This window comes from Somniosus microcephalus, chromosome 21 (assembly GCF_052327205.1).
Source record: "Somniosus microcephalus isolate GS21.2 chromosome 21, FLI_Smic_1.0, whole genome shotgun sequence".
Taxonomy (NCBI): domain Eukaryota; kingdom Metazoa; phylum Chordata; class Chondrichthyes; order Squaliformes; family Somniosidae; genus Somniosus; species Somniosus microcephalus.
In genome coordinates this window covers 34691707-34709078 of record NC_141007.1, presented here as the reverse complement: position 1 = coordinate 34709078, position 17372 = coordinate 34691707, and the positions used below count along the sequence as shown (strand labels likewise).

The following is a 17372-nucleotide window of genomic DNA, read 5'->3' as shown; positions in this document are numbered from 1 at the left end:
CCATCTACTGTAGCTCAAGTTAGATTATCAGTAAGTGATTTGGATGAAAGGCACAGTATAAATTATAATTGAAATAAATGGTGGTTTGCACGGACTAAATTGCTGGCTCAAATTATGGAGCTAAAACTGAGTGTATAATAATATCCTTAGTATTCAGCTTCAGGCATTATAAGATATACAGGATGCTGAGTCTGTCTGTACTTCCTTTTCAAATATAAAGATGGCACAATGATATGTTAAAACGGCCACTGTATTTTACGTGCTTGCACCATCAATGTCGTACACCCATTTGGCTCTGTACAGACTGTCTGCTGATTCCTATGACTAGCTTACCGTAATGTGATACTGATGACATTTTTAGGACCAGCTAAAATGTAACATCTATATATTATGAAAGCAACATATGATTGGAGATGGTGCATTTTGTGGTATATTAATCTTTGGTTACCCAAAACCAAGCTGGGACTGTATTCTAAAGATACTGGCCTAGAAATTCGGTAGGCTTAGCGCTGCTTTTGAGGCGCTAGAGGGCCTAGCGCCGGAGTTATGGCCAGTTTGGAAATTGAGTGGGTCCCTAAATCGGCGTTAGGCTGTTAGCGCTGCGCCGGCACCGATGACGTCATCGGTGTGCGCAGCGTCCCGGTTGCCATGGTAACCCGCCCGAACTCCGAAATTGACTTGCGGCCGCCTCGCCCGTGGCAGCCGCAAGCAACGTTCTGGCAGAGGTGCCTTACTGGACTTTGCGCCGGCGCATTAAAGGCCCCGCGGCGGCCGGCCGCTTTCCCGCCGGCCGCAGCTCCCTCCCCGGACTTCTCCCCCCCCCCCCCCCCCGGGACAGATGCAAGCCCGGCACTTGTCCGAGGTGCCGGGCTCATTTTTACAATGATTTTCGCGGGCCGCGGCCGGGTGCAGGCAGCTCCTCCTTAAGGGAAGGAGGAGGCCTGCACTTCCCGAACCTGCCGCACCGCAGCGGGCGCCGCAGCGCCGGAATAGCGCCGCAATTCAGCGGGTAGCACCAGTTTTCAGGCGCAAACAGCTTTCAGCAGCGCCGGCAGCCGTTTGGGCGCAGAACTAGTGAATTTTTGGCACGCCCAGCGCGACTTAGCTCCGGCACTAACTTCCGGCGCTAAAGCCGTCGCTGTGCCAAAACCAAATTTCTAGGCCACTGTTTATTCTAAAGATGCTGTTTTTTCAGTCACTTGAGTATTCACCAAGACAGCTTTTCAAAAAGGAACCCTCAAAAGTAGCCAGTATACTGTGCCATCACACACATAAATATTTTACCACACTAATGGAAGAAGAAAAATACACATATTTTGTTTGTGCTAAGTCAACTTGTAATGACCCTTTTAAAAAATGAATTCTTTCTGTTTTTTATTATGGTATTTTACTAAACTACCAAACGGCTGCAAGAAGTTCCATCTGAGAGCCGAGACAATTTGAGCACTTATCCAGACAGTTATAGATTTCAACAAATTTGCTTTGCAGCCAGAGAACAACTTAGAAGATAATAAAATATTCTCAACTGCCAGAAGCATGCAATGTCAGGCCATCTTCTAACGCAAAATGCATGGATTGGGATGCAGCACCTTCAGTTTCTTTTTAATTTCTTTGATTGATTAAATAGCGTTCAGTGCCTCTTCTTATTGAGCTCAATGTTAGGTTTTTCTTGTGTATGTTTTTATTTTAATTTGCCCTCTTCTTGTTCTGTGGTCTCCTTGCATTATACATCATCTTTATCCTCAGGGGTGGGGGGTGGGCAGGAGGTAATCTGGTTTGCCTTAATTCTATTCTATAATTGATGGCTAGGAGGTACACAAGAGTGCCATACAGTGAGCCTACCTTTGATCTTCCCTCCATCTCAGTGGGAAAATGTCCTGCTCCACCTTGTGTAGCCCCCAGTAATCTATGTTTGGCTTTAATATGGATCTTGTTGTCTGGAGAATTGTGGCTACAAATCTGGTCCTCCCACAAATTGATGCAGTGTACTTGCTCCAGTGTACTTAATTGCTATCCTGCTCAAACTTGGAATTATTCTTTCTTTCGCAGTTTTCTTCCCTTTTCTCTTCTCACCGGAAGGCTTTGGTTCATAGTAGGATATAGTTGCACAGACGCTGGGCTCTTTCCAGTACCTGTCTCAGGTGGGCGTACTTCAATTATAAGGCTAGACACTAAACGCTATTTTACTGTGGATTCTATCCTTGCATCTTAACCACATATGTGCACTTTCCATTGGTGGGTCATTGGATAATAATCAGGAGTGGGACCCTGGGCTGATTCTGTCCTTCCTGAGCCAGTGGCACTAAGACCAAGTGTAGTGACACCTAAGCTGTGATCAGGTAAATCAGTCAATTAACAAAGAAGCTAAATTAGAGGCCTGGGAGTAAGTTTTCTGGCAGAAATTGGTGAGACCGCACCTGGAATACTGCGTACAGTTTTGATGTCCATACTTAAGAAAGGACATACTTGCTCTCGAGTCAGTACAAAGAAGGTTCACTCGGTTAATCCCGGGGATGAGGGGATGGACATATGAGGAGAGGTTGAGTAGATTGGGACTCTACTCATTGGAGTTCAGAAGAATGAGAGGCGATCTTATTGAAACATAAGATTGTGAAGGGGTTGGATCGGGTGGATGCAGGGAAGATGTTCCCGATGATGGGTGAAACTAGAACTAGGGGGCATAGTCTTAGAATAAGGGGCTGCTCTTTCAAAACTGAGATGAGGAGGAACTACTTCACTCAGAGGGTGGTAGGTCCATGGACTATGCTGCCCCAAAAAACTGTAGAAGCTACATCATTACATAAATTTAAAACAGAAATAGACAGTTTCCTAGAAGTAAAGGGAATTAAGGGTTACGGGGAGCGGGCAGGAATTTGGACATGAGTCTAGGTTCGGATTGGTCATGGCCCTGTGGGTAGCGGAGCGGGCCCAGGGGCCGTGTAGCCTGATCCTGCTCCTATTTCGTGTGTCTAATTCTGTTAGATGCAGGAGATGGTTCTGTGATAGTGGATTGGCAGTTAGGATCAGATCAGCCATGATCTTATTGAATGGCGGAGCAGGCTCGAGGGGCCGATTGGCCTACCCCTGCTCCTATTTCTTATGTTCTTATGTTTTATGTTCTTATCTCTCAGCTAGGGAATAATGCACAGTGAATGGGTACCAAAAAACAGATGAATACAAATAAGAACGCTTTGCTGGAGTCTCATTTTACACATGGGGCCAAGTACCTATTTCTCAAACACTCAGAACGCAATGATGATCCATATCTTGGGAGATATTTTTAGTGCAAAACTTCAAATCAAAGATACAGTCAAAATTAATTAAGGCTAAGAAATAATCCAATGCCTAAACTATTATAAGACAGCCTTATTGTTGATGGAGACTATATAATTGTGTTATAAGTTCAAAAATATAATCTGAGAGGAATTTTGGTTCTCTGTGGAAACCTACTATTAAAGTCACATTGCTCCTCAGTGCTTATGGTTAAAATCACTATTAAATATTGAAAAGATATTCTTGCTGATCTCAGTAGAAAGGTTGATTAGTGACCCAATATACACTATCCCAGAGTAGTAAGGTGTAGATTCCCAATTTCAGTTTCTCAACTTGTGAGTTCTTGATTTCTGTTCCAATTATTGGGGATGGTGGTGGTGGGGTAGGTGTTGATTGCTACATGATGGAGAGGGAAGGTAAAATCAGTCGCGAGTTATAGATCCTAAGAGGGAGATGAAAAAGGACAGAGAGAGTTACTCCAGACCACACTCACACACACTCCTCCTGCTTGGAATCTCAGCTGGGGAATGGTGCGTGGTACAGGAAAACTTAAAGCATACAGTTGACAAAAAAGAATGTGATTATCCAAAACTGTCACTTAAATATTCCTCTCAACACAGTTAAACTTGTTTAAAATATGTTTTGTCAGTCTCTCCCAAATGGAAGAACTCTCAAAGCTACTGAATCCATGGAAATCACAGAAGAAATCTCAAATTCTGACCTTCACGCTGTTTAAGCAAAATACAGAAAAATGGGATAAGTTGGTAAATTTAATTCTATTTTAATATCTTACAAATTATATTACATCCTTATTTAGCTGAGTATTATTGAATTTCAGTAAAAAGAAATGCATGCAGTTTTAATGTTTTTGCCTAAGATATAAGGACATTTTTGTCAAATGTTTTCTATGTTTTTGTGAGGTGCCGTGGGATATTTTCCTATGTTAAAGGCACTATATAAATGCAAGGTGTTATTGTTGAAAGATGCAGTTCATGCTTCATATAGATGTACTCATGATTTGTTTCAGATTAACTTTAAGGCATTCTGTGTGCAATGTTCAATCATTTACCTACTTAAAAATTAAGAGAATTACACCAGGTTGATTATATGGAGTGTGAGAGGTTGCAGCCCCTCTTGCATTATTTGAAGGGGCTGCTCCTCGATTTTTGACTGCACTTCAGTCCCACGCTCCTGATCTTTGGTCACCCAGTGCGGAGGGGAGCAGGCAGGTCGAGGGACCTCCTTGTAGGACTGCTCCTGGGCCTGGCCAAAGTGGCCATTAACTGGTCCAGACAGTGGGCGGTCGAGGGGGTCATTTGGCCTGACTGCCTGTCTCTCTTCCGCGGTCATGTTTGCGCCCGGGTGACCCTGGAGATGGAGCACGCGGTATCCGCTGGCACGCTTGAGGCCTTCCGCGACCGTTGGGCGCCGCGGGGACTGGAGTGCATCATCACCCCGGCCAATCAAATTTTAATTTAAGTTGTTAAGTTTCCTTTAATGTTTTATTAGTTGCAGTTTATTTGTTTTGTCACCCAAACCAAAAGAGTACACCAGGTTGATTTTACCAGCAGTTGCTATTCCAAACCTGATCAGTTGCAGTTGTTATTACAAATCCCACTGGATATGAAGAGCCAACTTGAGGTATGCTTTGACAAACGTACTGGATTGCAAGTAATTGAAAGAATGGCTCACACTTTACTGTGCACAGATAATTTCCAATGGAGTAAGGTTTGTTGCATTTTTTAGTCTCTTGCAATGATACCCATAGTTATGCATATTTTCTACCATGCTGCCTGGGGATTCATTGACTTATTTCTATGACAATATTTACAATTAACTTTACATCATAAATGATAACCCTTTACTGGTGTAGTTGATTTCATGACCTCAGAAACTGTTTGCTACGTACTGGATAACACGCTTTGGTACAAGAATTCTTGGCCCTTCATTAGTTTGGTGCTGAAAACAGTTTTACAGTCAGAAGTGGATGGCCCTAAGAAGCCATACAATTAAATTCCTTGATAAAGTTCCACCAGGTATAAATGTTGAACATGAGAGGGAAATTAAGATATCCACTGAAAGAAGTCATCCATTTACTTTGCTGATCATCGAGTTAATAAAATCCATTAAACGTCACATTGTGACTTTATTCCATATTTTATGACCTACCACAGTGACTATACTTAAAAAAAAAGTACTTAATTGGCTGTAAAGCGATTTGGTATGTCCTCGGGTTGTGAAAGGCTCTGCATAAATGTAAGTGTTTCTTTCTTTCTCACCAGTTTCACTGATTCCAAAGAATATATAAGGAGTGCTTTGTCATCCATCTCCATAAACTCCTACAGGCCCCCATGTAAACATGAATTACAGTTGAACATTAAGAGATGTCCACTCACAGAAGCCATCAGTTTAGCAGTAAGCTTCTCTGCTGTGCAGTTTTACCTCACAAGTTAAAGAATGATGGCGGTTTTTGGTTCCTGAAATATCTCGACATGGACTTCTCTCTTTGTTTTTCTTTGAGGATAGGGAGCCAGACCAATCCAAATATGAAAAACATGATCCCAATGGACAGAAACGCAGGCCCCAGCACGTTGCATGTTTTCTTAGTGATCTGTGCAAAATACAAGCCAGTTGTTACGGCCCCCAACAGAAGAAAAGCCCATCCAACTGACATGACAATAATAGGTTTGTGGTAAATTTCACAGCAAGTCTGTGGCTCTGAGGTCCAAATGGACACGCTTCTGGAACTGCTGTACAAGGTACTTCCTGTATGGCTGGTCAGCAGATCTTTGGACTCAGAACATGACGGCATGCCCAGATCAACGTTCTCAGTTGAACTCGTTTTCATCATTGGATCTGGAGTGGATGCCAACTTACCCGGACCTGTGTTTAAACAAACAAATACATTATTGAAGATGAGTGCTGACTAACTTGGCAGAGGGTAAGGAGGGGAAAATTAAATACACCACCTCTGATACAAGTTCCTTGTTGTTGATATATTTCCAAATGTCTAAATATTTTTCAAACATTTAAAGACGTATGAAAAGAGAGAATCTGGAAATATGGAATTATAAAATACATCACTGTCAATGCTCAATAATAGTATCATCAGAATGGGATGCTAACAAGCCCTGTTCAAAATCAAGAAAAATGGAATTGCACCCATTCTCAAAACATAACGGATAACCAAATCGATGGGCACAGGCTGGCAAGCTTGATGAGCTAAATTAGACTATACAAACACAGTTGAAAAAAACCTCTGAACTTAAGCCTAGCTGGAGCAATTAGGAACTGCAGAAAGCTGCAACCATCCAACTGATCTATACTGAGGCATTGATGAGTATAAAAATGTCCTTCTTGGCACAAACACAGTTTAATTTTTGCTTTAGGTTCCATTTTTATAACCCAGTATACAATAATTTTTCAAAACTTTTTAAATGTTGAAAATTAGATTCAATATTAGGATTAAGTCTGTAATCACTGGCTCGTCATATCAGCTGCAGGGATAATATTTACCCAGAGGAGAGCAGAGGATGAAATTAAACAATCTCAATGTAATGTTCTTAGTGAGTATATCACGGGTTTAACAATGCAGGGGCAGTTAATCAATGTTGAGCTCATATATATGGTTGAACACTTTGTATAGAATATTGCCACCTCTGCTGGTCCTATCCATCCACCATACTGTTCAATAAATGCTGAATGGGTTGACTACTATGACTCGTGTTTTTTGGATCAATGACAGGAAATAGAATGCTTGAAATGCTTCATCATTATGGCTGCAATTTAAAGAACTGGAAGGTTACTTTAGAAAGGGATGGGTAGCACAGTTGGTTAGTTGAATGTCTTGTCATCTCTGGGACCCAGTTTTGAATCTAATACAAACTGAGAAGATGCAAGTCTCATCTCTTTGGTGGCTATAAGAGTTGAATGTGAAGTGAATTCAGGCAGTAGTAACCCACTTCCTCGAAGTTGTGAGTTTTGCACAAGTTTGCATTAAACTGAAAGCCTGGAATCCAAGATGCCATGAGGCTAAATCGGTAAGAAGAGTAAAAATTCAAACCGGTGCAATAGGAGGTCTTCTTCTGAGACTGGGAGTTAGGCTGCTCTGTTGGGGCAGAGTAAAGCGAATTGTACTCTATAACTTTGCTGAATGACTGACCCGAGAGTGCTCGATGCTGGCATTGGATGCCTAAAGTAGAAAAGTGTTCAATTTCCTAACTGTGACATCCTTCAGCTTGATGAGCAAAGAAATATGTAAAAGTTATACATTTTTGAATGCACATCTGGTATAATGACACATTATGGATTGTGTGTAAGCTAACATAGATGAAGTGATGGCACAGTAGTGTAAGGAGGAGGAACACCACAGTGTTCGAGGGAGAGCGTACTGAAACCTACTGCCAACCTATACATTTCTTTCTTTGTTATTAAATGCAACAGGCCCAAACACATTTTTTCCTCTTGTTATTTGAGGAAAGTATTTTGAAGTTGGAATTGTTTTCACTTTAATTCAACCTGTGTAGTTTCCCTGCTTCCTTTCCTTTTCACTTGATGTACTTCTCCTACTTTCTCTCTCCTAAACAGTGTTTGGCAAATATTTTTTTGAATTTGTAGAGGGAAAGGGGGATATAGTTAATACTGAGGAAGACTGTGACAAAATATAATACATTAATAAACTTGCAGAATGGGTGTGTAATTGGCAAATGAATTTCAATATAGATAAGTGGTATAGATAGTATAGTATAGATAGATGAGGGTAGTACATTTTGGTAGGAAGAAAAAAGAGGCCACATACTCCTTGGAAAGTAGGAGCCCAAATTGGGTATAGGAGCAAAGGGATCTAGGAGCACAGATACACAGATCATTAAAAGTAGCGATGCCAGTTAATAAGGCCATATGAAAGCAAACCAAATTTCTGGGGTTCATTTCTAGAGGGATAGAATTGAAAAGCAGAGAAGTTATGTTAAACTTATATCGAATCTTAGTTAGACTACACTTGTAGTCCTGTACAACAGTTTTGGTTTCCATATTATAAAAAGGATATAGAGGCACTGGAGAAGGTGCAAACAAGATTTATAAGGATGTTACTAGAACTGAGAGGTTATACCTATCAGGAAAGATTGAACAGGCTGGGGCTCTTTTCTCTAGAAAAGAGAAGGCTGAGGGGGTAACCTGATAGAGGTCTTTAAGATTATGAAAGGGGTTGATAGGGTAGATGTAGAAAAGTTTGTAGGGCAGACCAATACTAGGGGCCATAAATATAGGATAGTCACTAATAGGTCAAATTGGGAATCCAGGAGAAACTTCTTTACCCAGAGAGTGGTTAGAATGTGGAACTCGCTACCACAAGGAGTAGTTGAGGTGAATAGCATCGCTGCATTTAAGGGAGAAAGGAATAGAAGGTTGTGCTGATAGGGTCAGTTGAAGAGGGTTGGGAGGAGGCTTGAGTCAGGTCGAATGGCCTGTTTCTGTGCTGTACATTCTATGCAATTCTATGGAAGGAACTGGAAGAGTTATTCATCTTTTCTGTCACGCCCAGGTCACATACAGGCGGTGTGATACTGTATTTTGACATGATTTAAATCATCACATTATTCTGTAAAGAAAAAAGGACCATCACTTTTTCATGAAGGTAATTCTTCCTTAATGCCACTAATTAGCACTGAGCTGACAAGAAACTGTACACACTTTGGCAAATGTCTTGACATAACTGTTATTCTTATATAATAAGCAGTGACAGTGTTATTTCATGTTAATCAAGTCTAGATTGACACATGGTAAACTTGCAATGATTACATCACAATCAATAATCCTTAAGTGATGCTACCATCATGCATCAAGTGTTTTAACTGTCAAAGTCCACATGGCATGTGGTAGGTCAACAACAGAACAAAATTGCCCCCAGTAACATCACATCTTATAATATAAAAAATAACAAACACATTGGGGTGATTTCAAGGCTGTAATCTCATTTTGGAACAGAGATAAAGATTATCAGCTACTCAAACTTCGCATAGCTGGTTTAAGATGTCAGGTAGATCCCTTGATAAGATTACTGTCTTATAATCATTCAGGGGTATTTATTATTTCCTGTATGACATATAAGGTGTCTGTTTCTGGTTATCCAACATTAGAAGTGCTATGTTAGGTAAACTACAAAGGGAAGCAGGAAGTTAGTCAATTTCCACTCCTAATCAATTGTAATCAGCTTTCACTGCAGGGGCTTCTAGAAGTAGAATGCTATAATTACGTTAAGTGGATTGGTTATCACTCATATTCACTCAAAATCCAGCATTTTCACTGCAACTGGGACTCATTTTGCAGAATTGTGGTACTTGGGCAGAAAATTGCACTGCACATGGTTAGTACAGAAATCTGTGAAATTTACCATGGGATATCAAGCAGCCCTGGCTATAATGGTTATTACATTTTAATTATGGTTGAAAAATACATGTACATTTAGTTTAACTCCTTGACTTATTTCTGTACTAGTCTCATTAACTATGAATCTTTGACAGGGAAATGCTTTTACAAGATGAGGCAATCAGAAGCCCACACTCTCCGAGAGCTACAGCTGAGGGAGATGCACTTGGATACCAAAGATTTGCACTCCATTGGCAAGTGCACATACTTTTTCCTGCTTCATCCGTGAGGCATAATCGACATGTAGGGATGATGAGTCTGAACTGTATTTTAAAAATCTAAACTGATCAAAAAATTGGATCAATTCACGTAATTCAGAAAAAAGTAGTTATATGTCCCAGATAATGATCATGTCTTTTTTTTTTAATGGCCTTTGACTGATTGAGTTCTGTCTCTACTGAGCACTGTTGAGGATTGGCTAGGCTACCCCAATAGGGAGAGCCCACATAACTTCAAACACTGAAGCAAGTTAAACAAAACAGTTTCATATAGACGTGTTGAGACTGACAAAAACTTCAAAGTCTTGCTTTGATATCATTAAAAATAAATCCATTTTTGAATGCTATATAGTTAAGTTTTCAGTGATTTTTTTTGTTGCAGTTTTTCATTTACACCAGATTTGGCATTCATTTTTGGTATTGTTAAGAAAAAGAAAAATAAGAACAAAACTGAGTGAAATCTGAAAATGCTAAGTAGCGGCCTTAGGCTGTACAAACTGGGGAAACAAGCATTAGAACAGTGATGGTGGTGGAGTGGAGAATTGGGGAGTGCTACAGAGCAGACAGTTGCTGGTGGAGACTTTAACAAGTAATGAATTCATCAAAACGGAAGGTGTATTAAGAGACCACCTATTTACACAAACCATCAGGTTTCCCTGTACCGTGTCAGGTTAGTAGAAATTTCGAACATCAGTTCTGCAAGTCTAACCCACTGATTGAATGGCAGGGATGGCCATTTAGAATAATTAAGATTTTGGATTGGGCTCCCGGAAAATGTATTTGATTCTAATAATCCAAATCCAAATCCCAAACCCATAGAAAAACAATACTTAAAAATGCAGTAACACACTACATACTGGAAGACTGTAGGATTGAAGGTGCTGTATAAATGCACATTGTTGTTGAAAGCTCTTTATTAATGGATAGATTTTTTCCAATTTTCTAATGTAGATTACAGTTCTCTCTTTCTCTGTGAATCCTGAGGACATTTTTCTATGTTAAAGGTGCTATACAAACACAAGTTGCTATAGTTATAGCACAGCCTTGTTTAATAGAGCAAACGTCAGAGCTGTCAATGGACTAAAAGTTTGCAGTGTTGACGTGAAATGTGATTATACAGAAATGTGTTGATGAGGAAGTTTAGAATTTGATCTTACAACAAAAAAAGTCTGGTAAAAATGTAGTGCTTTGACAATATTACACCTGTATTCAATCTGATCACAGTTGAACCATATGGGCAGTTATACTGGATACTGAGTGTTGATACAAAGCAGTCTCCACTTTACATTGACTCAAGAGCTGGATCAATAATTTGACCGATGAGCGTATTATAACAAGAGGTTTGAAACTAGTCCAGTAAGTATTTCAGAACCGCTTCTGCTACACGAGTATAAACGCAGACTGCCTGAGGTTGGGTGTAGAGCAGGCTGTCATGATGTCAGGAGCTAGATAACCAAGTGCATCATGACTGAGAATTTTCCCCAACAAGCCCAATGTTTTTACCGTGAGCTTTTATTTTTATCCACTCCAGATTGCATCACTTTTCAGAGTTCACATGTATGTGAATCATCACACCATTGCCAGTGATTCATGCATGTCCAAAATTCCTTTCAGAGTGCAACAAGTTCACCTCAGGATGGTTGAAACTCTGTTTCTTAGCCACTGATTCCATCTCGCTCCCTGGCCACTGTCTGAGGCTGAACCAGACTGTTGGCAACCTTGGTGTCCTGTTTGACCCTGAGCTCAGCTTCCGACCCCATATCCGCTCCATCACCAAGACCGCTTACTTCCACCTCTGTAATATTGCCAGTCTCTGCCCCTGGCTCATCTTATCTGCTGCTGAAACCTCCATCCCTCTGTAATATCACCCATCTCCACCTCTGCTGGTGAAACCATCCTCCAAACCTTTGTTGCCTCCAGACTCGACTATTCAATGTTCTCCTGGCCGACTTCCACCCTCCGTAAATGTCAGTTTGTTCAAAACCATGTTGCCCGTATCTTAACTCACACCAAGTCTCGTTCACCAATTAACCCCTGTGCTCGCTGACCTAAGTTGGCTCCCGGTCTAGCAATGTCTCAAATTTAAAATTCTTATCCTCGTGTTCAAATCCCTCCATGGACTTGCCCCTCCCTATCTCTGTAACTTCCTCCAACCCTACAACTCTCCGAGAACTCTGTATTCCTCAAATCTAGCCTCTTGCGCATCCCCAATTTACATCGCCCCATCAGTGTCGGCCGTGCCTAGGGCCTTAAGCACTGGAACTCTCTCCCTAAACCTCTCCACCTCTCTCTCCCCCTTTAAGATGCTCCTTAAAACCCACCTCTTTGCCCAAGCATTTGATCACCTGTCCAAATAACTCGGTGTCAAATTTTCTCTGATTACACTCATGTGAAGTGCCTTGGGCCGTTCTACTACCTCAAAGGTGCTATATAAATGCAAGTTGTTGTTGGTATGGGGCCATTTTTCCTTTGCTTTTCACCCAGAGAATGCTTATTTCTCAAGTATAAATTGGTTGGTTGGTTGGTTGGGGGGGAGATATCGACACAGTGCACACTTACACTCATACTGCTGAATTATAATTGCACTGATAGCGTCCGAAATGTCATATATTGATTTACTCTGCAAAACTGCCCCAATTTACCCTTTATTTTTCCACTCTTACAGCTGGCCAATTTTCACTTTGCGATTATTCCATTATTTATAGTTGGGGTTGTGGTAGCTTTGGGTGCGGCTACCAGTTGCCAGCCCACATTGATCACTTTCTGCCTTCATATATAAATATTTACATTGAGTCGCTGTACAGCTGTCCCTGCTCAGACTCCACCATTGCATCGCACTCCGCCTGTATCAACGCTCCAGTGAGACATTTGCAGCATCGGCTTCACGTAAATGGCTCCAAATGGTGCACGTCGGAGTGCCCACGGATGCGGGAGCTCAACACAGATCTGCAGAATTAACCACTTTTATTTTCTCCAACTTTCCCCAATGTCCGTGTGTAATTGTTTCCTCCCATGTCGCTTGAACAGTTCAAATCTTTGCCGAGCCAAACGCTTGTGGTTTAATCAGTTGACATTCTGATTATTGGGAGCCCGCGGCTCCACACCCAACTTGTTCAAACCACCCCCTGCCCCCTTCCTCCCAGACCCTGCCCTCCTCCCTCCTCCCAAACCCTGCCCTCCCCTTCCCCCTTCCTCCTTTTTCCCAAACCCTGCCCTCCACCTCCCCTTCCTCCTTCCTCCCAAACCCTGCCCTCCTCCCTCCTCCCTCCTCCCAGACCCTGCCCTCCGCCTCCCCTTCCTCCTTTTTCCCCAAACCCTGCCCTCCACCTCCCCTTCCCCCTTCCTCCCAGACCCTGCCCTCCACCTCCCCTTCCCCCCAAACCATGCCCTCCACCTCCCCTTCCCCCCAAACCATGCCCTTCACCTCCCCTTCCCCCTTCCTCCCAAACCATGCCCTCCACCTCCCCTTCCTCCTTCCTCCCAAACCCTGCCCTCCAAAACCCTGCCCTCCACCTCCCCTTCCTCCCTCCTCCAAAACCCTGCCCTCTACCTCCCCTTCCTCCCTCCTCCCAGACCCTGCCCTCCACCTCCCCTTCCCCCTTCCTCCCAGACCCTGCCCTCCACCTCCCTTTCCTCCTTTTTCCCAAACCCTGCCCTCCACCTCCCCTTCCCCCCAAACCCTGCCCTCCACCTCCCCCCTCCTCCCCTTCCTCCCACCCCCTGCCCTCCACCTCCCCCCCTGCCCTCCACCTCCCCCCCCTGCCCTCCACCTCCCCTTCCTCCCCCCCCTGCCCTCCACCTCCCCCCCCCCTGCCCTCCACCTCCCCCCCCCTGCCCTCCACCTCCCCCCCCTGCCCTCCACCTCCCCTTCCTCCCTCCTCCTGCCCTCCACCTCCCCCCAAACCCTGCCCTCCACCTCCCCTTCCCCCTTCCTCCCAAACCCTGCCCTCCACCTCCCACCCCCTGCCCTCCACCTCCCCTTCCCCCTACCCCCTGCCCTCCACCTCCCCTTCCCCCCAAACCATGCCCTCCACCTCCCCTTCCTCCTTCCTCCCAAACCCTGCCCTCCACCTCCCCCTTCCTCCTACCCCCTGCCCTCCACCTCCCCTTCCCCCTTCCTCCCAAACCCTGCCCTCCACCTCCCCTTCCTCCCTCCTCCCACCCCCTGCCCTCCACCTCCCCCTTCCTCCTTCCTCCCAAACCCTGCCCTCCACCTCCCCTTCCCCCCAAACCATGCCCTCCACCTCCCCTTCCTCCTTCCTCCCCCTTCCTCCCTCCTCCCACCCCCTGCCCTCCACCTCCCCTTCCCCCTTCCTCCCAAACCCTGCCCTCCACCTCCCCTTCCTCCCTCCTCCCGCCCTCCACCTCCCCCTTCCTCCTTCCTCCCAGACCCTGCCCTCCACCTCCCCCTTTCCTCCCAAACCCTGAGCATGTTCTGGAGACTGGAGGCTGGGGGAAAGCCTGGGACTTTAAACAGATCGCCGCATCGTGGCAACGTGCAGCCAGCTCGCAACTTCGACTCGATTTTAAATATGAAGGCGGAAGGAGAAGTTAAACAAAAATGTTTGGAGTCTTGTTTCAGGCTCGTATTAACCACTTCAGTGCCAGCATATCTTTCTATACAGCCTCGATTTCTGGCCAAAAGCATCGGATTATTAAAGTAGATGCAGCTGTTGAAAAATGCAACGAAAAGTTACTGAACGACCTCTGAAATGCCCCAATGTTCACATTTTTACTGTGATTGCTTTCCACGCCCTCATCAGCCGGTCTAATCTCACATTTCGATGTAAAATCGCCTCCTCGCCCTCAGCACTCTGTTCTGGCTTTAGCCCCCCCATCTCATTTGCTCCGCAGTACTTTCCCCACGCCTCACCAGAGATACTCACTGATTTCACTCCTTTCCAGCTTTTCCCCCCTTTCTCCCTCCAGAGTTGTCGCTTCCTGGAGCCCGAGGACCAGTCTCCGGAATGTCCCCGAAAACGCAATCGGACCAAGGGGCAGCGCCTCTCTGCTGTGGTCTCACTCGGGAAGCAGAGCGACAGATGCCTGACAGCGAGGTTTCATAGTCGGAATAGCGACAGGCAGGTCCTTCAGCAGGGCGGAGGAACTGAATTACATCATCGACGGGCTTGGCGTCAGTTTAGAAACCACAGCTTCAGTAGATATTCGTTTTTTTTTGTTGCGCTGTTTAATTTTCCGGCGTGTTACAGATAGGTTGCTGCGAAAGGAGTACAGTGCTCAGCCTCTGTGCAGTTCCCTGACTGTTTTATATATACTCTACATAAAAGAAAGACTTGCATTTCTATAGCGCCTTTCACGACCACCGGACGTCTCAAAGCGCTTTTCAGCCAATTAAGTACTTTTGAAGTGGAGTCACTGTTGTAATGTGGGAAATGCAGCAGCCACAAACAGCAATGTGATCATGACCAGATACTTTTTTTTGTTATGTTGATTGAGGGATAAATATTGGCCAGGTCACAGGGGAGAACTCCCCTACTCTTCTTCGAAATAGTGCCATGGGATCTTTTACGTCCAGAGAGCAGACAGGGCCTCGGTTTAACGTCTCATCCGAAAGACGGCACCATCCGACAATGCAGCACTCCCTCAGCACTGCACTGGGAGTGGACTGTCAGCCTAGCTTTATATGCTCAAGTCCCTAGAGTGGGACTTGAACCCACAACCTTCTGATTCAGGCGAGTGTGCTACCCACTGAGCCACAGCTGACACTGACATACATAAACATTATGGAGACAATTGAAATATATATTATTGAAAAAACTTGGAAGGCATTTTTTCTGCTGCTCAGTGTTTGGGATGTTGGTGCTAGGGAATGAGAAATTACTCCAAACTTTTTATCAGCTTTATACACTCCCTGGTCAGATATATGGTTAAGATCTTTCTGCACTGCTTCAATAACATGTTAAGGGCCACGACTTTGTAAAAATAAGCGTTTCGCCAGACTTTTTTTCTCCATTTGTTTACAGACACCGTGCACTGTTACAGACGCCGTGCACTGTTTACAGACACCGTGCACTGTTACAGACGCCGTGCACTGTTTACAGACGCCGTGCACTGTTACAGACGCCGTGCACTGTTTACAGATGCCGTGCACTGTTACAGACACCGTGCACTGTTACAGGCGCCGTGCACTGTTTACAGACACCGTGCACTGTTACAGACACCGTGCACTGTTTACAGACACCGTGCACTGTTACAGACGCCGTGCACTGTTTACAGACACCGTGCACTGTTACAGACACCGTGCCCTGTTACAGACGCCGTGCACTGTTTACAGATGCCGTGCACTGTTACAGACACCGTGCACTGTTACAGGCGCCGTGCACTGTTTACAGACACCGTGCACTGTTACAGACGCCGTGCACTGTTACAGATGCCGTGCACTGAAGTAAACCATCGTCACACCACTCGTTTGCAACCTTGGCACGATGAAAATGTTGGGCTGCTCTCCCATCTTTTCCTTCACTGAACAAAACAAGCTTTTCCAAATGGTCATGAAGGTATATTGGGGTGGAAGTTCACCTCAGGCGGTGTGGCGAAGCGGGCGGTATCGGATCGGCCGCCCGTTGTACGCAGCGCCCGATATTCAGTTCCACTGACTGCAATAACGGGCGGCTGTTTTTGCACCACCGCCTGAGCCGGATTTCTGCCCCATTGCCTCTTACACCACATTGGAAGACATTTACATTTTCTGAATCAGCCATCCTTTGCGCCTTTCCACGTGTGACTGAAAATTTGATATGGCAAAAGAACCAGAGGGCAGATGAGGAGAAATGTTTTTACGCAGCGAGAGTTGTTGTGATCTGGACTGTGCTGGTGGAAGCAGATTCAATAGCAACTGTCGAAAGGGAGCTGGATATAAATACTTGAAAGGGAAAAATTTGTAGGGCTATGGGAAAGAGTGGGGGAGTTGGACTAATTGAATAGTGCTTTCAAAGAGCCGGCACAGTCACGATGGGCCGAATGGCCTGCACCTGTGGTGTATGATATTCTATGACAATTAATGGCAAATGACGGGCAATTTGTATTGTGGACTCACACTCAGCAAGAACAGTTGCTGTTTTTTTTTGGTGGGTGGAGGGATGGGTTGTTCGTTCACTCTCCGGACCTAGGTTTAAATCTAGCCCAGACTGATGGGATGAAAACTTTTTCTCTAACATGTGTGCACAGATCCCAAAGGAAATGAGTTTGGGCAGGTTCTACCCAGTTCCTAAAGGGCAGAGGGTAGAATTTCAGCTTGGCACCTAGGCATAAAACAGGAGCTGCGGATTGGCCGCCCGTTATAGAAACCACTCGATTTTTATTAGACGGTTTCTATAACAGGCAGCCGATCCACAATGCCAGTCTTACAGCTGGGCGGCAAGTTGAAAATCTACCGCACACGCCCACAGCACAAAACAACCATAACATGGCATCAAAACAACACTTAGAGTTTGT

The 17372-nt window shown here is 44.4% G+C and overlaps 1 protein-coding gene across 1 annotated transcript; it reads right to left on the bottom strand.

Moving 5' to 3' along the window:
* Positions 1 to 3265: 3265 nt before the first annotated feature.
* pirt (phosphoinositide interacting regulator of transient receptor potential channels) lies at positions 3266 to 15423 on the bottom strand. Its single transcript, XM_085963412.1, has 2 exons — positions 14804 to 15423; positions 3266 to 6156 (listed from the first exon to the last, which is right to left on the bottom strand). The coding sequence occupies exon 2, from the start codon at positions 6122 to 6124 to the stop codon at positions 5717 to 5719; it is 408 nt and encodes a 135-aa protein (XP_085819538.1). The 5' UTR covers positions 6125 to 6156; positions 14804 to 15423; the 3' UTR covers positions 3266 to 5716.
* Positions 15424 to 17372: the final 1949 nt, after the last annotated feature.